The sequence below is a fragment of the Martes martes genome (assembly GCF_963455335.1).
Source record: "Martes martes genome assembly, chromosome: X".
Taxonomy (NCBI): domain Eukaryota; kingdom Metazoa; phylum Chordata; class Mammalia; order Carnivora; family Mustelidae; genus Martes; species Martes martes.
In genome coordinates this window covers 40,411,806-40,434,180 of record NC_137897.1, presented here as the reverse complement: position 1 = coordinate 40,434,180, position 22,375 = coordinate 40,411,806, and the positions used below count along the sequence as shown (strand labels likewise).

Here is a 22,375-nt window from a genome sequence, read left to right as displayed (position 1 = left end):
GTGCCTCAGTTGGTTGTGTCTGCCTTCAGCTCAGGTCATGATCTCAAGATCCTAGGATCCAGCCCTGCCTTGAGCTTCCTGCTCAGTGGGGAGTCTGCTTCTGCCTCTTCTCTCCCTCTGTGCTCTCTCTCTCAATTAAATAAAATCTTTTTAAAAAGTTAAGTGTTGGGTGGGGGGTTGGGTGAGCCTGGTGGTGGGTTATTATGGAGGGCATGTATTGCATGGAGCACTGGGTGTGGTGCATAAACAAAGAATGCTGGAACACTGAAAGGAAATAAAATGGAAAATAAAAAATTAAAAATTAAGTGTTTAGAACAATGCCTGGCACACACATAATAAGGTTTATATATGGGGTTGGCATTATTATTTATACCATAAGATGAGCATGTATAAACACATGAAAAGTTAGGATTAGGGGAATAGAGCAATACCAAAACAAGGTTGATATGTATACATGTAGATCATAGGATCTTACATAATTACATTGAGCTACAGTTCTTTTTCTGAGCTTCTTGGAAGCTGTGACATATAGGGGAGAAGCACTCACTTGTTTTATTTATCTTACCTATAGAGAGAAAGTAAGCCACTCCCTCAGAAGCAAAGATTTCCTGATGTTGAGGTTTCAAAATAATTCTCTAGTGGGTTAGCCATATCCTCATCACCAACCTTGTGATAATCACAGAGAGGCGATTGCTCTGTGTGTGACTTAAAATATGTCTTCATACCAGCCAAAGGTGTCCCACTGGGACAGAACTAAAGGGATGTGACACTTCAGGAAACCAGAGCCATGTCAGTACAAGCAGCTGTCATGTTCAGGGTCAATACAGGGATAAAACTTTAAGGGTCAAGAAATAACCAGTAAATGGGGCATCCAAGTGGCTCAGTCAGTTAAGCATCTGCCTTCAGCTCGGTTGTGATCCCGGGGTCCTGGGATTGAGCCCTGCATCAGGATCCCTGCTCGGTGGGGAGTCTGCTTCTCCCTCTCCCACTCCCCCTGCTTGTGTTCTCTCTCTCACTGTCTCTCTCTCTCCTTGCCAAATAAATAAATAAAATCTTAAAAAAAAGAAAGAAGCAGTAAACCCCATACCCTCTACATTATTTTCCAGTATTTCTTTAAATTGAAGTATAATTTAACATACAATGTTATATTAGTTTCAGGCATACAACATATTGATTTGACAATTCTCTACCTTACGCAGTGCTCACCGGAAATAAGTGTAGTCACCATCTGCCCCCGACAACAACGTTATCACAATATTATGGACGATATTCCCTATGCTGTACTTTTCTCTTCTGGACTTATTTATAACAGGCTGTTTGTGCATCTCAATCTCCTTTCTCTATTTCACCCATCCTCCCACCCACCTCCCCCCAATACTTTTTTTTCTCATCTGGGATTTCGGCAAAGCTGGAGCAATCCAAAGGTCTGCCTTTTTCCTTTTCAGGCTGAGAATTCATGATGTCCCTGACTGTATTCAGTTCTTTCCCTTTTGCCCTTTGCATGTATGTATGTGTGTATTTATTATTTATTTAATTCATTTGAGAGAGCGGGAGTGCACAAGTGGGGGGAAGGGCAGAGGGAGAGGGAGAAGCCGATTCCCACTGAGCAGGGATCCTGATGCGGAGCTCGATCCGGAACCCCGGGATCACGACCTGAGCCAAAGGCAGGTGCTTAACCAACTGAGCCACCAAGGTGCCCCTCCCTTTTGCCCTTTATAAAAATGTCTATTTCGTTTTGTCATTTTTTCCCCTCTCACTACAAAAGAAGTGGCACCAAAAAACTCAGACTCTTAGGAATGTACAATCTAAAAAGAGAAAATATCTCTAGGTGTCATATCATCACTCATTCCAGATAACCAGTTCTATGGTAAATTTAATTTCCATTGACATCCCTCTCTGTCCCTTCTTTATATTTACATACACATAAAAGCAGATTGTTGCTGTTGACCTTCCTTTGCTAAAATTTGCTCATAATATACAAACTGTTTTGCAACTCCCTGTTTTCTCTTTACATGGTAATACTGATGAAGGTGGTAGGAGTAATGATAATGATAATACAGAGGATAAGGAGGAGGATGGTATTAGTGGCAGAAACAGGAGCTAACCTGGAAAGAGCCTGCACTGTACCGGGCACTCTACAAAGTATTTTATTTTATTTTATTTTTTATAAAGATTTTATTTATTTATCGAGAGAGGGGGGGAGCGCGAGCGAGCGCGCGCGCGCATGCGCACACAAGCAGGTGGAGGGGCAGAGGGAGAGGGAGAAAGCAGGCTTCCTGCTGAGCAGGGAGCCCAGCACAGGGTCTTGATCCCAGGACCCTGAGATCTGACCTGAGTCGAAGGCAGACGCTTAACTGACTGAGTCACCCAGGCACCATTGTTTTATTTTTTTCATCATGAGAAGCATACTCCATAATCCCCATCCCCTCCTTCCCCCATTCTCCCACTTCTCTCCCCTCTGGTGACCATTAGTTTGTTCTCTGTTCTTAAGACTCTGTTTTTTGGTTTGGCTCTCTCTCTTTTTTTCCTTTGTTTGTTTGTTTTGTTTCTTTTTTAAAACATTTTATTTATTTATTGGACAGACAGAGATCACAAGCAGGCAGAGAGGCAGGCAGAGAAACAGGAGGAAGCAGGCTCGGAGCAGAGAGCCTGATGCGGGGCTTGATCCCAGGACCCCGGATCATGACCTGAGCCGAAGGCAGAGGCTTTAACTCACTGAGCCACCCAGGTGCCCCAAGTTTGTTTTGTTTCTGAAATTGCACCTATGAATGAGATCACATAGTATTTGTTTTTCTCTGACTGCCTTACTTCATTTAGCCCAATACTCCAGCTCTATGAATGAAAATACCCTTTCTAATCTTTTTGTCATGTTTTTAGTCCTTGCCATTTGATAGTTAAAATATTTCTTTTGTTTGTGTTTATTTAGTTGGCAATGAGGTTGAGTGTCTTTTCATGTTCTTTCCTTTGTTGGTGAATTGTTCTTTTATATACATGGCTCTTTTTCATGTGCGTTCTTTTTTTTCTAAAGAGTTTTTTTAAGTAATCTCTACACCGAAGGTGGGACTTGAACTCACAACCCTGAGATCAACCATCATGCTCTACTGACTGAGCCAGCCAGGTGTCCCTTTCCTACAGGTTCTTAAGTCTTTTGTTGTTGTTGTTCTTATTATCTTTGTCTTATTTTTTATGGAAATATTTTATTTATTTATTTATATGACAGAGAGAGCGAGAGAGAGAGAGACAGCAAGAGAGGGAACACAAGCAGGGGGAGTGGGAGAGGGAGAAGCAGGCTTCCCGCTGAGCAAGGAGCCTGATGTGGGACTTGATCCCAGAACCATGGGATCATGATCTGAGCCGAAGGCAGATGCTTAACAACTGAGCCACCCAGGCACACCTTTTTATGGAAATATTATGGGAATATTACTTAGATAAGAATTTGGGGGGTTGACATTTTGTTGAAGCATAGCATACAGAGAAAAGTTTATAATTTGTGCACTTTCATGAACTACAAATTGGAAACACCTGGGTAACCAGTACCTGAATCAAGAAACAGGAAGTGAGAAATCACCCAGAAGCCTCCTTCATGCCCTTTCCAATCACCATCCCCTGACTCCTGGGTAACAGCTGATTTCTCTAAGCATAGATTATTTTTGCCTGTTCTTGAATGTCACATGGGTGGAATCATATGTTGTTCTTTTATGTCTGGCTTCTCTCTTTTTTTAAAGATTTTATTTATTTATTATTTTATTATTATTTTTAATTATTATTTATTTATTTATTTATTTATTAGACAGAGATCACAAGTAGGCAGAGAGGCAGGCAGAGAGAGAGAGAGAGAGAGAGAGAGAACACAAGCAGGGAGAGTGGCAGGGAGAGGGAGAGGAAGGCTCCCCGCTGAGCAAGGAGCCCAGTGTGGGGCTTGATCCCCCAGGACCCTGAGATCATGACCTGAACTGAAGGCAGACACTTAACTGACTGAGCCGTCCAGGCGCCCCTTGAGCACCTTTTCATATGTTTAGTAGTCAGTTGGATATCATCTTTTGTGAAGTACCTATTCACATCTTTTTCTAGTTTTTCTATGAGATTGCCTATATTTATCATGATTTGTAGGAGTTCTTTATGGTTTCCATAGTATAAAAGTCCTTCGCTAGAGATAGCTATTGCAAATATCTCAGAGAAAACTTTTTGGAAATTATTAAACAGTAGCCTCTCTCTGAAGAATATTCCATTTATCTTAAAATATATAAAATATATAAAATATAAAATATATCACCATTTATCTTAAAATATATCATCATTGAACTGATTGAGTAGAAGGATGCGATGACAGGGATCAGTGTCATTTGAGGATGTAGCTGTGGACCTCACCCAGGAGGAGTGGGATCATCTGGAATCTTAGAGGATACTTTACAGAGCTGTGATGCTAGAGAGCTAGAGCCATTTGGTCTCTGTGGGTGAGCATGGCTTCCCTGAGTAATTCACAGTGTACCAAATAGGATAACTTTCAACCTCTGAAGTGTTTCAATACTTTGACCTCAAGTTCTAGGGATTCAAGATTCCTGATCCCTTTTAGGGATACAAACACCCTTTAGGTGTTTGTATTTTCATTTCTTGTGTGAAATTTATACTTATTAAGATGTACCTTCCTAATTGCCTTGAGGCCATGATACCCACACAGATGTGCCTAAGTCATCTATCATTCTATTACAGGGTATCCTGTTACCAAACCAGATGTGATCACCTGTTTGGAGAAGAGAAGACTTCAGATCATAGAGAAATTCCAAGTTTGAGTTATACAGGTAAATAAGAAACGGACAGATGGAGATGATGAGTAAGACCCCAGTGGGTGAGTGAGGGCTGTATGTCCTTAGAAACTGAGAAATGTCTTCCTCAAGGACATACCTTTCTTTTTTCTTTTTTTGCTAACTCCAAATTGTTACTCTTGTGAGTTGTTGTCTCATGGTAATTTTGGAATGGAGTGGTGAGGAACTAGACTGTGATCTGCCTTGTCCTTCTGCTTATTCTCTTGGTCATGTCAGTTGTTTTTAGCCTTCCTTTTTTTTTGAGAGCAAGCGCACGTGCACAGGTGTGCACATGAGCAGGTCAGAACAGAGGGAGAGGGAGGGAATCCCAAGTAGACTCCATGCTCAGTGTGGAGCTGGACATGGGGCTCAATCTCATGAACCTGAGTTGAAACCAAGAGTCCGTCGCCTAACTGACTGAGCCACCTAGGTGCCCCATTTTCAGCCTTCCTGAAAGGCTCTTCTGTTTGAGTCCCCTTCCTCCAAATCCTGGATCTACTACCTTTCAACAATCCCGTTTCCCTACTCATGGCTCTCTAAACCTATTTTCACTTTCTCTCTTCCATTTTAAAGTATTTTTCTTAATCAAAGTCACTTGTATTTTTTTTAAAAAGATTTTATTTGTTTATTTGACAGACAGAGATCACAAGTAGGCAGAGAGGCAGGCAGAGGGAGAGGAGGAAGCAGGCTCCCTGCTGAGCAGAGAGCCCGATGCAGGGCTCCATCCCAGGACCCTGGGACCATGACCCAAGCCGAAGGCAGAGGCTTTAACCCACTGAGCCACCCAGGCGCCCCAGAGTCACTTGTATTTATCATTACTTTCTTGTTCCAATTTCTGTTAGAGCAATTTATGCTTTCTTTCCCTCAAGCTCAGAATATAGGAGACATATAATTTGAATTTCTTTCTGACTGGTATCTAGACCTAAAAGAAAATAAGTCAACCTTTCAGAGGTCTGCTTCTAACAAAAGGTAGATTCACAGGGAATGATTTCTTCTTCTTCTTTCTAGAAGTCTGACAAGTTGACCTGCTGGAGAGGCACCAGAAAAACCAAAATAGACACCGGAGGCAAACTACGTCCATTAGAGAGAAAGATGTGACTAAGGAGTGAGGTCGTGAAAGAATAGATTTGTAAATCTACTTCCTCAAAGCACGTGGGTGGTTTCTGCATTACACATACCCTATATACAGGACTCCTATGGAATAAGTTTTTTTTTTTAAAGATTTTTTTATTTAGGGACATCTGGGTGGCTCAGTCAGTTAAGTGTCTGCCTAGGGTTCAGGTCATGATCCCAGGGTCCTGGGATCGAGTCCTACATCAGGCTCCTTGCTCAGCAGGGAGCCTGCTTCTCCCTTTGCCTGCCACTCCCCCTGCTTGTGCTCTCTCTCTCTCTGTCAAATAAATAAATAATCTTTTTTTCTAAGGATTTTTTTAAGGCTTTTAAGCTACCCAATAAGATTTTAGGAGATCTACTTTTTACTTAAATTCAGCAGAGTTCATTTTTGCTGCTTTTGATGAATACAGAAATTAGTACCCAGAGTGATGGCACCCTTTATGGATCTCCAGGGAAATGTGAAATTGGGCCCTCCAGGCTGGCTGGGGCTGAAGGCAGGAGAAATCAAATTGGCGTTAAGAAGGGGGGCTCGGTCATTCTCCCACTGGTGGATATCTGCTTTAATGATCATCTATGCTTACCCTGGATGAAGTAAACACTGAATACAAGACTCTGGGTAGGTGAATATCCACCCATAATCAAAAAGTACAGAAGTCATGAGGGACTGCTTCCTCACAGGTGTGGTTTCTTCTGATGGGGTCAGTACAGAGAGTGGCAAGTTTAAATTCCTTAATTCTCTGCCCAAGACACAGACCCAAATCCAGTCATTCTGTAAAAAAAGAAACTACCCTGCACATCCATTGAATTCCTGGCCTAGATTCCCACCCTGTCATTCGAAATTTGCCATTATTTATGAAAGAGGGAGTGCGGGGCCAACTGTTAGCATAGGGAGATATGGGAGGATGTGGGAGAATGTGAACACTTTAATTCCCACTGAGTTTCCTTTGTAAGCTGAAACCAATCTTATTTTCCAGGAAGAGACTGTATCTACCTTAATTAAAGACTGTAGTGACTGCTTTTTAAGGAAAGCAAATTTTCATAGCTCCTCATCCCACCCTTCCATCTCCAGACCGATAACTGCCTTGTGACACTCAAGGTGCTTTCCAAACATTCATTCATTTAATTCTCCCAACAATCCCATGAAGTAGGTGCTACCATTATCACCCTCATTTTGCCAATGAGGAAGCAGAGGCACAGAGAAGTTAAATGCCTTGCCTGATGCAACATAGCTCCTAAGTGGTAGAGATGGTATTTGAACCCAGGAGAAGCTATGCTCTTACCTTCACCCCAAGCAATATGGTGTCCCTGATGAGAGCGTTGAATGTATGTGGGCAGGGATTAAATGGGGGCTACCTCCAAGCATTGGGAAAATGAAGAGAGTTAGGCATCAGAGGACGCTTGTCTAGTTTATAGATACCATTCTTTATTAAAACCACAGAAGAAAGAAAAGAAAGGAACAGAAAATCTCTTCTTCTGGGAAACCGAGTCACAAATTATTAATCTTCTTTGCGTCAGATTTCACATGCATATTGCATCCCTTGAGCCATTCAGATAAATCATGGCCAGAACAGTGCCGGGTCCATGAATCCCTGGGAAATGAAGGGAGAGGAGGAGGGTGAAGCGGACAGCCTGATAGGGTGGCAGTGGCATTATCCCAGCTGCCCAGGATCCAAGCCACCCCTATGAACTTACCAAGCAGTCATACCATTCTGTGAGGACACCACCTGCCTGGCACACAAGATATCATCTAGAATATGGCGGTTGAGCAGGTCTAGGTGGGGAGGGGAGAGAGGGACATAGTGATCTGGTGCACTGGGGACAGGGTGATAGTATGGTGGGCCCAGGGGTTCTGGATTCCGTGGAGCCTGAATAACTTCAACCACTACGTCGACTGATTCTAGATGACCTTGATTCACTTGTCAGCTGGTTATGAGTGACCTCAGCTGCCATGTTGGCTGGTTCTATAGAACCTTAACTCACATTGAGAGATCCTGGATGATCTTGACTGTCATCCTGCCTGGTTATGAATATCCTCAGCCATCATACTGCCTGGTCCTAACAACCTCAAACTCTGTGTTGGCCAGTTCTGGATGACCTCAACTGTAATTTTGTGTGATTATGGATGATCTCAACTGCAACAGCAGCTGGTCTAACATCATCTTAACCCCCATGTTGGCTGGTAGGGAAGCTACTCAGCTGCAAGGCTGGTCAGTCTTGGTGACTTCAAACACTATGTTGTCAGGTCTGGGGTAACCTTAGCTGCCACTTTGGTTACAAATGGTCTCAGTCTCCATGCTGGCTAGTTCCATTCAACCTCAGTCATCATGGTGCTTGGTTCTAGGTGATTCCAGCTGCTCAACCAGGGTGACCTTCACTGCCATTCTGACTGGTTAATGATCTCCACTACCATGCTGACCAGTCCTGGACCACCTCAGTTGACATTTTGACTTGTTATAAATAATTCCACCCTCCATGTTGACCATTCCAGGACTGCAACTTCCATTATAGCTGGTCCTGGACTACCTCAACTTCCATGTTAGCTCAAAGTGAACAGCCTTAGCCTTTATTTTAGTTAATCTTGAGAAACCTTACTATTCATGTTACCCTGTCCTCAACAGCTTCAACCTCTGTGGTGGCTAGTTCTGGACAACCTCAACCTTCAAGCTGCCCAATCCTGGGTAACCTCTTCTGTTTCTGTAGCAGGACTTGGACAGCCTCAACCTCCATTTGGCCTGGCCCCCAATGACCTCAGTCCCCATTTTGGTCTGTCTTGGACAACCCAAGTACCATTTTGGCCACCCCCGAACAACGACCACTGTTACATTTTGTCCTCAATACCACCACACTCTTGTCTGGAAAGCTCTCTTTTTTCTGCACAGATTTCCTTATTTCTGTTCCTACAGCCAGATGTGCTTTTCTTCCCTCAGGGCCTGAACAACCTGAACCCCAAATCAGGACAGCCTCCCCCTTCCATTTCACATGGAGCTAAGTTTCCTGTTTTCTGAATCCCCGAAACCTTCGGCCTCCATTCTTGGGGAGGTATAGGACTTCTGAGCGCTCCTGACTTAGACAAAATCTCCACATAGTTGGTAAGGATACAGGAGGTGGTGTGTCTGACAGCCCAGGCAACTGTACTCCTTTCCCTATAATTTTTCTGCTTTTGTTACTGGAGAGTATGGCTCAGGCAACCTTGCCCTCTGTGTGTTGGGCAGTGGGGCCGGGCAAGGCTTCAGGGTGTCCCCAGTGCTGCCTCACCTCGACACTCTATGTGACAGAGGTTCTGGGTGCGTGTAAGGCCGTTGTCACACCACCAGGCAGAGTTCAGCTGGAAAATGCCGTATTCGCTGCTGCCATCAGGATTGTGGTCCACGAAGGAGGTGTCAAAGCCACTCTCATAGTGTGCCATGCACAGCCCTGGGGCAGGGAGGGGGTAGATAGGAGGTAAGCATGAGTCCTAGGACTGGCTGGTGGTAGGAGAGGGGGAGGGTACGGGGATGGTTGTCATCTCCGTTGTGGGGGGGGGTGATCTTGGTTTGCTGGTTGTGTAGATGTTGGTGATTCTGGTGAGATATGAGGGATGGCAAGGGGTGTTGCCCCGTGATGACTCAGGTAGTGACAGTGTTGATGGCAGAGGTGAGGGTGACGGTTGTGAAGGCAATGATGGTAAGGACATTAGAGCAAGTCAGGGGGTGGCCGAGAGGATCATACCCTGGCCTAGGGAGGTGATAAATGATAAGGAGGGGCCTGGGTCTGAGTGTGGTGGGTAGCTTGGGGTGTGGGTGGGACTTGGGGCACTGGAGTCTCACAGTCTCCAACGCTGTAGCCCCTGAAGCCATTGAGGCCTGCCTTCTCCAGCTTCACTGCCAGTTCACAGCGTTCATAGATCTTCGCATCCATGGTGGCGACCATCAGTGTGGCCAGAGTCACCACCACAGTGACGCAGGTCTGCATGATAACACCCATAGGCCCTCCTAGCCAACTCTTTGCTCCAGACTCAGATGCTGCCCTGTTCAGAACTAGGGGCATTCTGGAACTCTGGGCCCTGTGAGCAAACACCATGTAGTAGATTCTGGAACACAGAAGCCAGGGGGCTGGACACCCTCACTGTCTTTCCCAGTGCCATCTCTGTTAGAGACGGACACACAAGGGAAAAAAGGATACTGACTTGTACATAAAGACGGGAGGGGGCAAAACCAGGGAGAAACCCTGAGATGTCAGAAAGAGATGCAGGAAGAAAGGAGCTGGAGACACAGAGATAGGACTTAGGCCCTGGGCCTCACGCTCAGCCCACATTCCCGCACTTTCCTTAACCTGGTGCCACTCCACTGTTTTTAATCTTGCTCTACCACTTGGTTCCCTCCATTTCCACTCACTCTGCCCTTCATCACCTCCATTCTCCTCACTCTGCTCAGCAGTCAGCTCGGTTCACCACACTGTCTCCTACCACCTCGGTTTCTCATGCTCTGCACAATGTGGCCACCATGCCCTTGCCTTCCGCCCCTTGTTACCTCCATTTACCCATTCTTGGCACCTCGTTCACTTCACTTACTATGCCCTAATTTCCTGGGATCTGGCCACGTTTGCCCCATTTGATCACACTGTGCCCTCCACTACATATTTTACACGACACGTGACGGAGATGTGCCCTCTACTGCTGTTCTGCCTCCATTCTTGTTCCAGCTTTCATTCCAACCCCGCCCCCCCACCCTGCACCGATCACTTACACTGCCTCTTGTCCACTACCCTTCCTGCACGCTGGGCCTCCTATGGCCACAGTTCCTTAACCCTCTCCTCACATGGCCCCAGTTCTCACGTCGTATCCCTTCACGTCCGCTCACTCTCAGACTCATTTTCCACGTTCCCCACTGCTCCTTGACACCGCACGAAGCGACTCCCATTCACGCTCATGTAGCCCACCCTTCGGCTTGGTTCCCGGACTCTGGGCCTCCTTGTCTCCCTCGTTCACTCTCTTGCTGCCCCTTCTTCACCTTTGTTCTCTCCAACACCGCTCCCACATTTACCCCCATTCCCTGACGCTAGCTCAGGTTACCCACAGATTCTCCTTCTACGTTCGCTCAGCCCCATTCCTCACTTTCTCTTCGTTGACTCCATCAACTCTTCCTCTTGTTCTTTGAAACCATCTCACTCATAGAAATTTCCAGTGTAACCCCTGTTCCTGCTGGAACCACTCCCATTCTGCACCTGATCTCATGTCTAGTTGTTTTCATTCTGCCCCATAGTACCTTCATCCAATCACACTCTGCCCTGAATTCACCACTTTTTGCTAACACTGGTCCCCATGTTTCCCCAATTTATTCACTTGGGGCCATGTGACCTGTGACCTTTGTCTTTCCCTTTGGCTCACAGTCCCCACAGTGACTTGCCTTCTTCTCTTTGCTTCTATTCCCTCTCACTCTGCCCAGCATTAGCTCCATTCATGCACATGTGGCATCTCCTTCACCTGGCTGATGGATGCTGGGATCCCTGGACATTCCTGGAGCCCCGCATCACCCTTGTCTAGTCCCAGTCTGCCCCTCATTCACTCTAGCCACTCCCCTTCTCCCTCAGAGTGTCGCCACTGGAACTCAACCTGATTCACACATTCACGTTCTACCACGCATACGGCTTCAGTCCCTCTTCTGTCCCTTGTGCTCCCCATTCTTCCCTCTATGCCCCACATTACCTCCACTCCCTCCCACGTTCCCCCTAAATTCACCTCTCTAACCCTTAACATGCCCCATAAACCATCATTTATTCACACTCTGGTCCTCAGTGCTCAAAACAATTTGCACTCTCCTGCTTTATCAACTCCATACACATTCACCATGTGAATTGCTCCATTCACTCAGTCTGATCCTACTTTCACTTTTGGTCACTTTAGCCCATGCCTCAATTTCCCATCACTTACTCAGTCTCATCCATAATCTCGATTAATTCAAAATCGAATGCACAGGCATTCCCTCATGTGGCTCCACACTACCCACTTTCATTCCACTCTACTCTTGCACCTCCCTCCCATCACCCTCTGTCTCTCCTTGCCACCATTCACTCCCAATCTGCCCTTCATTCGCCATTATTCCCCCCCTGCCCCCAACCAGACCCATATGTCTCCCATTGAGCGACACTCACATTGGCCAAGACAGAACAGTTTGACAGGATTCATGTACCAGTGATGGCATGTACTACAAATACCAGTGGCTTCAAAAGAATGGAGGGGGGTTCCTCCCTTGGAAGCAGGTAATTCAGGGCTAGCATGCCAGCTTCAAGGTCACCAGAGAACTGGCTCGTGAGCTGTTGCTCTGACAAACTCACCCACTACCTTATGGTCCCAAGTCACTGCTCATAATTGGCCATGCTTCCATAGTTTTGATGAAATGTATCTTATATTGTAAAGTAAGCTCTACACCCAATGTGGGGCTTGAACTCATGACCCTAAGATCAAGAGTCACATGCTCTACCAACTGGGCCAGCCACATACCCCTTGATGAAATGTATCTTAAGAGCAATTGTGGTGACGACTCACTGGTGAGGTAGGGGAACTGTGGGTGGGAGTGTCACACCGTACAAACTCTGTGGTGGGACCGGCTGCTGTCAGCTTCCCACACCCCTTCAGCTAGCTGCCTGCTGCTTAGACCACTGTGTGAGGAGGTTGCTGCTGCAGGGACTGATGGCAGAGGATGCCCAGCACAGAGTGAGAGTCCAGCTCCTCAGCACAGAAAAGCTGGCCTCACATAGGTTGTCAGTGTGCCTTGTGAACCCTGGGACAGTTCTTGAGGGGTGTATCACTGGCTCAGGGACATTTCTGGAGCTGGCAATCTCTGTACCCCAATACCCACCAATCCTAAAGGATTCTTTCTATACACAGGTGTGTGTGTGTGTACAAGGTGGTGGGGGAATGATGTTTGTAAGATGGAAGAGGCCAGGCTGGGATGGGCCCTACAGGTCTGGCCCTTCCTATTTCCCATCTTCTAAGGCATTCAGAGAGAACTGACATATTTTGTACCCAAGAAGTGCAGATCCTTTGGGGAGCAAGAGATAGGAGCTAGTCTTCTGTTTTCTCTCTTTGCTTTGGCTGCCAAGAAGCTCCAACTAGATTTCTAGTAAAAAAAAAAAAATTCCTTGTCTAGTTTTAATGGTTCTGGGATGAGGACCTGCAGATACTTTCCGGAAGTTCTGTGGGATAGTGAATAAACAAAAGAAGAATCTTACTGGGTAGAAGTTAAGGATCCGGGGACGCCTGGGTGGCTCAGTTGGTTAAGCAGCTGCTTTCAGCTCTGGTCATGATCCCAGTGTCCTGGGATCGAGTCCCGCATTGGGCTCCTTGCTCCGCAGGGAGCCTGCTTCTCCCTCTGCCACTGTGTCTGCCTGTTCTCTCTCTCTCTCTCTGACAAATAAATAAATAAAATCTTAAAAAAAAAAAAGAAGTTAAGGATCCGACCTTGGAAAACTGTGTGACCGTGCGCACGTTACTTAGTCTCTCTGGGACTCAGTTTTCTCCTCTGACAAGTAGAGGCCATGGGACTGTTCACAGATAGTGGGGACTGAATGAGGCAGGTCATACCATGTGCTTCACATGGTGTGTGGCACACAGGAGATACTGAGCTAGGTCTGAGCCCCCATTATCACTTGCTGGGCCTGTTGGCAGAAGCCACAGTTTTTCCCGCTTTCGCCTTTGCCCTCTGTTGTCTGTTCTTCAAAGCAGCCTGCAGGTTACCTTTGAATTTTTCCTTTTGATTAAGAAAAGCTTAATACATATAGATGCCTAATTTTTTTAAATGATAATACTAAAACATGTAGCACTTGCTGTGTGCCAAGCATTGTTCTAAATCTTTACAATTATCAGTTCATTTGTCATCGTCCCCATTTTACAGATGAGGAAACAGCACAGAGAAGAGTTCTGCCCTAGTTACAAAGCTGGTGAATGGTGGTTTGAAACCAGGGTGTCTCCATCATGTTTGTTTGGTTCTGTCTTCTTCCTTGCTATGTTCCCAATGTCTGGAATACTGTCTGTCATACAGGGGAAGCTCATGTTCTAGTGGTGCACGACTCTCAATAAACAAGAATTCGAGATTGCTTCTGATGGGTCTTTAAAAAAATCTTACCCCTCTCACGGCTCCCCATTCTGTCTAGAATGAAGCATGAGCTCTGTTCCTGGCAGAGGAGGCCCTACGGCATCTGCCCCCCCCCCACCTCCTACGCTCCCAACACACTGCCAGTTTCCATTCCTCCCAACATGCCAAATTGGGTCCCACTTCCCGGCCAGGAGGCTCTTTCCTTCGGCTACTTGTGTGGCCGGCTCCGTTTGGTCAGCAAAATTGTCACCTCCGACAAAAGGATTTCGTTCCTGCCCATCCAGAGAAAAGAACCCGTCAGCTGCTGCTTAACACATTGGCTTCACCGCGGGGTGTGTGCGTCCCAGGTCGCCGCTTATGTATCCTTCAGCTTGTTTGTGTGCTGTCCTTCAAAACTCCCGGCTTTAGCCACTGGATGGAGCCAGTGTGACCTTTCCCAACCTCCCAGCCTTTGTGCACGCTGGGCGATTCTGCCACGCGTCCCGTCTTCCTCTTCAATTACACCTGTAAACCCGACGCTGCCCTTCGGGTTCAAGACACCAAATTCCCGCCTGCCAGAATTTTCCTCAATTGGGCAGTTCCCCTCCCCGTCATAAGGAAAATGGTTTTCGAAGCCTTGGGCAGGACGGTCTCTGCAGAACCAAGTAGACACCTGCTCCACACCACAGCCCTCGAGGTGTAGAGCCCCGGTGGGCGCGGCCATCTCAAAGCAGGGACCGCGCGGGCGCGGCCATCTTCCCTCCGCGCAGGCGCCGCGGCCCCGCCGCGTTCGCGTGGGGCTGGCGGGAGGGGGCGGGAGGGGGCCCGGTGTTGACTATTGGCGGACGCGGGCTCAAAGCCCCCACTGAGCGTGCGCACACCCAACCGCTGCAACCCTGTAGGTTGCGGAGCCTGAGTAGGTCCCGAAGCGGAAGTGCTTTTTGGGGCCAGTTTTTGCACTGGTCTCCTCTGCAGTGAGCAGAAAATCTATTGTCGAGAGGGTGAGAGAGAGAGAGAAAGAGAGGGGTTGAGAGGGCGAGTGCTAGAGGTGATGGGCGGAGTGATGGGGAGTTCTGGGGGGGAACGAAAGAAAGGGGATTTGGGGGGGTCATTGATGGTGGGACTTGTGGGGTGAGTGATGGGAGACCGAATGACGATCTCTGGGCACGATGGTGGACAAAGTTATGGGACTAGTCAGGGTTGAGTGGGGCTTGTTAAACGTTGACTTTTACACATTTTCCAGCACAGTGACCTGCGCTAAGGGTTCATAACGCACTCCTCAGGCCCCTTCTTAGGCGCGCCCCGCCTCTCCCCGTGCCCCTCTCCCCTTGCTCGCGCCCCAGGGTAGGGGCCTGATGTGAATGCTTCAGCCGAAGTGAATCTGCACCCGAAGGCTTCCTTCTGGCTCCTGGGCAAGCCGGCCCCGGTGAGGTGAGGAGAAGGAAGAGGCACCTGAGAGGACTCATCTCCCGAGCTGAGAGCTTGGGGCTTGGGAAGGGGGTGGGCGAGGCCTGGTGCTGCGGGGTCTAGGGGGGGATCATCAGGCTTAAAATGTCAGGAGGCTGATAGTTTTTCAAAAGTTCAGTTTTCCTGGCGTTTAATAAATACTAGCACATTTGAATTACAGATTCATTAAAAATAGTGGGAAAGAAAATCAAAAGGAATTCATTTTATCCCCCTACGTGTATACGTCCATTCTTAGACAGTTTTAGTGTTTTAGGGCTCTGGGTTTTTAAACATTTCACATATAGTTTGAGGTGGGTTCCTGCGGTTTTATAACCTACCTTTTTTTTCATTTAGAAGTTGACTGTGATTCACCTTAATTTATTCTGTGATGTGTTAAAAACTTTCTTTTAGGTATGTGTACAGAAAAGTACACAGATGCTAAAGCATACAGTTCCATACAACAGTCTTTTAAATAGCTATGTAGAATTTCACCCCTTGTATCTCCTTATTAATCTTCTTATTTTGAGTCATACAGGATTAACTTTGGCATTCATAAAGTCGACGCTGAGATGAAGGTACTTACAGAGGAATTGTGATGCATTAGAGTACATTATTTCATTAAGGAAAATGCCTGGAAATACTATTTCTGGGTCAGTACACAAGTGTATACAGAAAAAAACCTTTTGTGTTAGATGCTAACGTTTGGAAAAGAATCAAGAATACACAGGTGGTTGTTAAAAACCACACGGTTGCCCGGACTTCCACAAAGTGGCCTCATGCCCAGCTTATGGGAGGGAATTCTTGGGCAGATAATTCTAGGCAGATAGTCCTGATGGGTTCTCTCATACTCTGTATACTTCTCCATTCTTCCAGCTCAGCCTTTGCACATCTCTGCCTTTTCCCAAGAAGAACAAGAAATGGCCAAACCCCAGGTAAGTATGTGGTCTATTCCTTTTTTTTTTTTTTTTTTTACCATGGCTGTGATGAGCTTGAAGGAATTCCTGACATAAAATAGGAAATTATTTGTAAATAAGCATTAAGATCAGGAAAAACGAGAGACAGCAGCAAGGCCAAGTTAGAGTGTAGACATGTGGAGGACTTAGGGTGTGACTGGTACTAACATTGACTTACAGATGTCTCTTTGAGCCTCTGGCTGCCAGAGGGAAACTTAATTAGGAAGCTGGCTCACCTTGCTCATCAGGAGAGAGCACACCAAGTCCTCAGGGAAGTGGAGGTTTCCTGTAATTGCCTTCCATGGCATTTCTTTTCAGAGTCTTCCTGTGAATGGCGGAATTGTCTTTAAGCACAGCCTGGTGATAAATGCAGTCCCTGGTTTCCTGCCGATATTTCTTACAGCATTCCTCAGTGAGCTGGCGACATAACGTCAAGGTGTAATTTGGGAATGAAATGTCTTAGGGAACTGGCTTTTCTTGAAATCATTTTCCTGAAGTAAGTTTATCAGTTAGACTTTGGATTCTCATTTGGCCAAGAGACAGAGTCTTGCAGATGTGCTTATAGCCAACCATCTTTTTTCTTTCAGTTAAAAAAAATTTTTTTTAAATTAGTGCGCAGGAATATTGAATTTGTTGTCACTGTCCAGTGCAATAAATATGAACCCATTTGGCGTTGTGAATGTCAGTGCTGAGGCGAAGGTATTTCACGAATACAGATGGGTGTAACTAATCTATGGGACAGAGAATAGTTTCATCAGGCAAAAAAATGCCTTATGCTACTCCTTTATGGTTCTCTCCTTCCCCACTTGTAACCTCAGACAACCACAGATCTGTTCTGCATCACTACAGTTTTTATCTTTTCCAGGGTGTCATATAAAAGGAATCATATGTATGTAACCTTTTTTAAAAAAAATTAAATGTTCGTTGGAGATAATCGATTGATGTGCAATTATAAAAATACAGAGACATCCCATGTATCCTTTACTTGTTTCCCCCAATAGTACATCTTACAAAGCTATAGTAGAATGTCATGACCAGGTTGTTGACTTTGCTGTGGTTAAGATAAGCCCTGGCACCGCAGGGACCTCTTATGTTGCCCTTTTATAGCCACATCCATCCCTTTTCTCTAATCCTCCCATTCTTAGCCTCCTAGGAATTATCACTCTCCATTTCTCGAATTTTGTTGTTTCAAGAATGAGATAAAAATCAAATCCTACAGTATGTGACCTTTTGACACTGAGGGTGTTTTTACTCAGCATAATTCCCTGGAGATTCAGACAAGCTATGTGTGTCAGGTCTTTTTATTGCTGGGTGGTATTCCATGATACTGATGTACCACAGCTTGTCTGTCCCTTCTTCTGTTGAAAGACATTGGAATTATTTCCAGTTTTTGACAGTTACGAGTAACACTACTTTAAACCTTCATACACGGGTTTTTGTGTGAACATCGGTTTTCACTTCTCTAGAATAAATATTGGAATGCTGGGTCACATGATAAGTGTATGTTTAGCTTTTTAAGACTCTGCCAGATGGTTTTCCAGAATGGTTGAATCATTTTTCATTTCCACCAGCAATGTATAAGAATTCCAGTTGCTACACGTTTTTGTCGGCACTTGGTATTGTCAGTATTTTTATTTTTATTTTTTAAAATTTTATTTATTTATTTATTTAAAGATTTTATTTATTCATTTGACAGAGAGAGAGAGATCACAAGCAGGCAGAGAGGCAGGCAGAGAGAGAGGGGGAAGCAGACTCCCCGCTGAGCAGAGAGCCCGATGCGGGGCTCGATCCCTGGACCCTGAGACCATGACCTGAGCCGAAGGCAGAGGCTCAACCCACTGAGCCACCCAGGCGCCCCAATATTGTCAGTATTTTTAATTTTAGTCATTCTGGCGGTATAGTTGGTATCTCATCATGGCTTTAATTTGGGTTTCACTAATAGCCAATTATGTTCAAGGTCTTTAGATACGCTTATTTACTTTTTATATATCCTCTTTGATGAAATGTTCAATCCACTCTTCTGCCCGTTTAAAATTAGATTGTTTTCTCACTACTGAGCTTTGAGAGTTCTTTATGTATTCTGTGTGCAAGTCCTTTGCTGGATACATAGTTTGTGTGGTTTGTCTTTTTATTCTCTAAACAGTGTGTTCACAGGGCAAGAATTTTTAATTTTGAAAATGTCCAGTGTATGAATTATTTCCTTTATGGATGGTGATTTTGGTGTCATGGTTAAGAACTCTTTGCTGGATCCTTATGTCATGAAGATTTTTTTCGATTCTGTAAGTTTCATAGTTTTAGCTTTTACATTTAGACCTGTGATCTCTTTTGCACTAATTTTTATAAAAGGGGTGAGAAGTAGGTTGAGGGTTATTATTTTGCATATGGAATTCCATTTGTTCCAACCCCATTTGTCCAAAGGATCATTTTTCTCTTTTGAATTGCTTTTGCAGGTTCATCATAAATCAGTCGGCCGTATTTGTGGATCTATTTCTGGACTCTACACTGTTCTATTGATCTATGTATCTAACTCTCTGCCAGTACCACACTTTTTTTTAATGCTTTTATTTAAATTCCAGTTAGTTAGTATACAGCTGTTTCCATAATTTGGCTGTCATAGATAATGCTGCTATAAACACTGGGGTCTGTATGCCTTTGAATTAGTATTTTTGTATTCTTTGGGTAAGTACCTAGCAGTGTGATTGCTGGGTTGTAGGGTAGCTCTATTTTTAACTTTTTGAGGAACCTCCATACTGTTTTCCAGTGTGGCTGTACCAGTTTGCATCCCCACCAACAGTACAAGAGGGTTCCCCTTTCTCCACATCTTCCACAACATCTGTTGTTTCTTATGTTGTTGATTTTACCCATTCAGACAGGTGTGATGTGATAACTCATCGTAGTTTGGATTTGCATTTCGCTGATGATCAGTGATGTTGAGCATCTTCTCATGTGTCTGTTAGCCATGTGGATGTCTTCTTTGGAGAAATGTCTATTCATGTCTTCTGCCCATTTTTAACTTTTTTTAAAAGATTTATTTATTTTCATGCTTTACAGGTGTTTTATTTCCTAAAGTTGATGTCACTGCAAGCTCTTTTCCATTTTAAGTAAAACACTCAAATTGTTGATGGGTTTTGCTGGTGGCATGGGGTTTGTAGTGACCCCTGCACATTGTTTAAAAATTGGATCGGGGGCACCTGGGTGGCTCAGTTGGTTGAAAGACTGCCTTTGGCTCAGGTCGTGATCCCGCAGTCTCGGGATTGAGTCCCACATCAGGCTCCCTGCTTGGCAGGGAGTCTGCTTCTCCATCTGACCTCTCTCCTCTCATGCACTCTCTCTCTCCCAAATAAATAAATAAATAAATAAAATCTTAAAAAAAAATAACTGCCTTTAAAAAAAATTGGATTGTACTGCACTGGGACACTCAGGTCCATTTCAGGAATCTTTTCTTAAATTACTTACTTCAGTTAGTCACTGGTATTCTGGGGAAAAAATTTGGAAAGTTTTTATTTGTATTTTATTGTAGTTTATAATAAATCAAATTATTTTTTATTAGTTTCTGAGGTAGAATTTAGTGATTCATGGGTTGCATACAATACCCAGTGCTCATCCCATCAAGTGCCCTCCTTCATGCCCATCACCCAGTTGCCCCATCCCCTACCCACCTCCCCTCCAGCAATCCTCAAGTTTGTTTCCTAGAGTTCAGTGCCTCTTATGGTTTGCCTCCCTCTCAATTTTCATCTCGTTTTATTTTTCCTTCCCTTCCCCTACGTTCATCTGTTTCGTTTCTTAAATTCCGCATATGAGTGAAATCATATGGTATCTGTCTTTCTCTGACTGACTTATTTTGCTTAGAATACTACGTTCCATCCACATCTTTGCAAATGGCAAGATTTCATTCTTTTTGATGGCTGCGTAATATTCCACTATTATATTTTATATATGTGTGTGTATCTATATACATACAAGTATGTGTATATACATATATACAAATATTACATATATATGTATATATATAAAATACCTGTTCATGTTTTCTGCCTGTTTTTTTTAAAAAAAGATTTATTTATTTGAGAGAGAGAGCATGCACAGTGGGGAGGGGGAGAGGGAGAGAATCCCACTCAGTCTCTGTGCTGAGCATGGAGTTCGACGTGGGGCTTGATCTCACAACCCTGGAATCACAACCTGAGCCAAAACCAAGAGTCAGACTATTGACAAACTGTGCCATTCAGGCATCCCTTCTGTCCATTTTTAAATTGCACTATTTGTTTTTTGGGGTGTTGAGTTTTATAAGTTCCTTAGATGTTTTGGATACTAACCCTTTTTGAGATATGTCGTTTGCAAATATCTTCTCCTGTTCTGTAGGTTGCTTTTTTAGTTTTGTTGGTTGCTTCCTTCACTGTGTAGAAGACTTTTGTTTTGATTTAGTCCCAATAGTTTACTTTTGCTTTTGTCTTCCTTGCCTCAGGAGACAGATCTAGAAAGAGGATTCTTCTACCCATGGCAAGAAGTTACTGCTGGTGTTCTCTTCCACAGGTTTTATGGTTTCATATCTCACATTTAGGTCTTTCATCCATTTTTAATTTATTTTTCTGTGTGGTGTAAGTAAGTGGTCCAGTTTTTTTGTTTTTGTTTTTTTTTTTGGAATGTTGCTGTCCAGTTTTCCCAACACCATTTGTTGAAGAGACACTCTTTTTTCCCACTGGGTATTCTTCCTGCTTTGTCCAGGAATAATTGACCGATAGTTGTGGATCCATTTTGGGAGTTTCTTGTCTGTTCTGTTGACCTATGTGTCTATTTTTGTGCCAGTATCATGCTGTTTTGATTAGTACAGCTTTGTAATATAACTTGCAGTCTGGAATTGTGATGCCTCCAGCTTTCCTTTTCTTTTTCAGGGTTGCTTCGGCTATTTGGGGTCTTTTGTGGCTCCACAGACATTTTTGGATTGTTCTAGCTCTGTGAAACATGCTGGTGGTATTTTGATAGGGATTGCTTTAAAGGTCCAGATTGAGCTTCGAGTAGTATAGACATTTTAACAATATTTGTTTTTCCAATCCATGAGCACAGAATGTCTTTGCATTTCTTTTTTTTTAAGATTTTATTTAAATTATTTTGAGAGGCAGAGAGAGGTGGGGAGAGAATGGGGGGGAGAGGGAGAGGGAGAGAGAGAATCTCAAGCAGACTTCATGCTGAGCATGAAGGCCAATGGGGGGCTTGATCTTACCACCATCGATATCATGACCTGAGCTGAAATCAAGAGTCCAATGCCTAGTTGACTGAGCCACCCAGGTACCCGTCTTTCCATTTCTTTGTGTCATCCTCAATTTCTTTTATCAGCGTTTTAGTTTTCAGAGTACAGGTCTTTTATCTCCTTAGCTAGGTTTGTTTCTAGGTATTTTACTGATTTGGGTGCCATTGTAAATGGAATTGGTTTCCTTTTTAAAAAAAGATTATTTATTCGAGAGGGAGAGAATGCAGGAGAGCAGAAGCAGTGGAGACGGAGAAGCAGGCTGCCCATGGAGCAGCGAGCCCGATGCGGGGCTCAATCCCAGCACCTTGGCATCATGAGCTGAGCCGAAGGCAGATGAGACTGGATATCCCTGTCTTGTTCCTGACTGTAGAAGAGGAGCTCTCAGTTTTTCCTCATCGAGTATGATGCTAGCTGTAGGTTTTTCATATATGGCCTTTATTATATTGAAGTGTGTTTCCTCTAAATCTACCTTGTTGAGAGTTTTTATCATGAGTGGATGTTGTACTTTGTCAGATGCTTTTTATGCATCTATTGCAATGATTATATGGTTCTTATCCTTTCTTTTATTAATGTGATGTATCACATTGATTGATTTGTGAATTTCGAACCACCCTTGCATCCCAGGAATAAATCCCACTTGATTGTGGTGAATGATTTTGTTAATGTATTGTTGGATTTGGTTTGCTGATATTTTATTGAGAATTTTTGCATCCATGTTCATCAGGGATATTGGCCTGTGGTTCTCTTTTTTAGTAGTTTTTTTTA

At 44.4% G+C, this 22,375-nt stretch overlaps 2 protein-coding genes across 6 annotated transcripts in view; one reads left to right on the top strand and one right to left on the bottom strand.

Annotated features, from left to right (window-relative positions):
• Positions 1–7,401: 7,401 nt before the first annotated feature.
• On the bottom strand, positions 7,402–9,878 carry LOC308337348 (sperm acrosome-associated protein 5-like; the record flags this gene model as incomplete). The annotated part of the gene is made up of 4 exons (XM_080795496.1): positions 7,402–7,504; positions 7,608–7,686; positions 9,171–9,329; positions 9,722–9,878. The coding sequence occupies 4 exons, from the start codon at positions 9,876–9,878 to the stop codon at positions 7,402–7,404; spliced, it is 498 nt and encodes a 165-aa protein (XP_080651622.1).
• A 4,928-nt stretch (positions 9,879–14,806) lies between these two features.
• Positions 14,807–22,375, top strand: part of ZNF182 (zinc finger protein 182) — a 30,766-nt gene continuing 23,197 nt past the window's right edge. The window contains exons 1-4 of one of the 5 annotated variants that reach the window (XM_080831276.1): positions 14,807–14,967; positions 15,210–15,397; positions 15,948–15,987; positions 16,286–16,344. In XM_080831276.1, coding sequence (XP_080687402.1) covers positions 16,330–16,344 — 15 coding nt within the window. In that variant the 5' untranslated portion in view covers positions 14,807–14,967; positions 15,210–15,397; positions 15,948–15,987; positions 16,286–16,329. The remainder of the gene's footprint in view (positions 14,968–15,209; positions 15,398–15,947; positions 15,988–16,285; positions 16,345–22,375) is intronic. The other 4 variants (XM_080831278.1, XM_080831277.1, XM_080831275.1 and 1 more) reach the window with 4 other exon arrangements.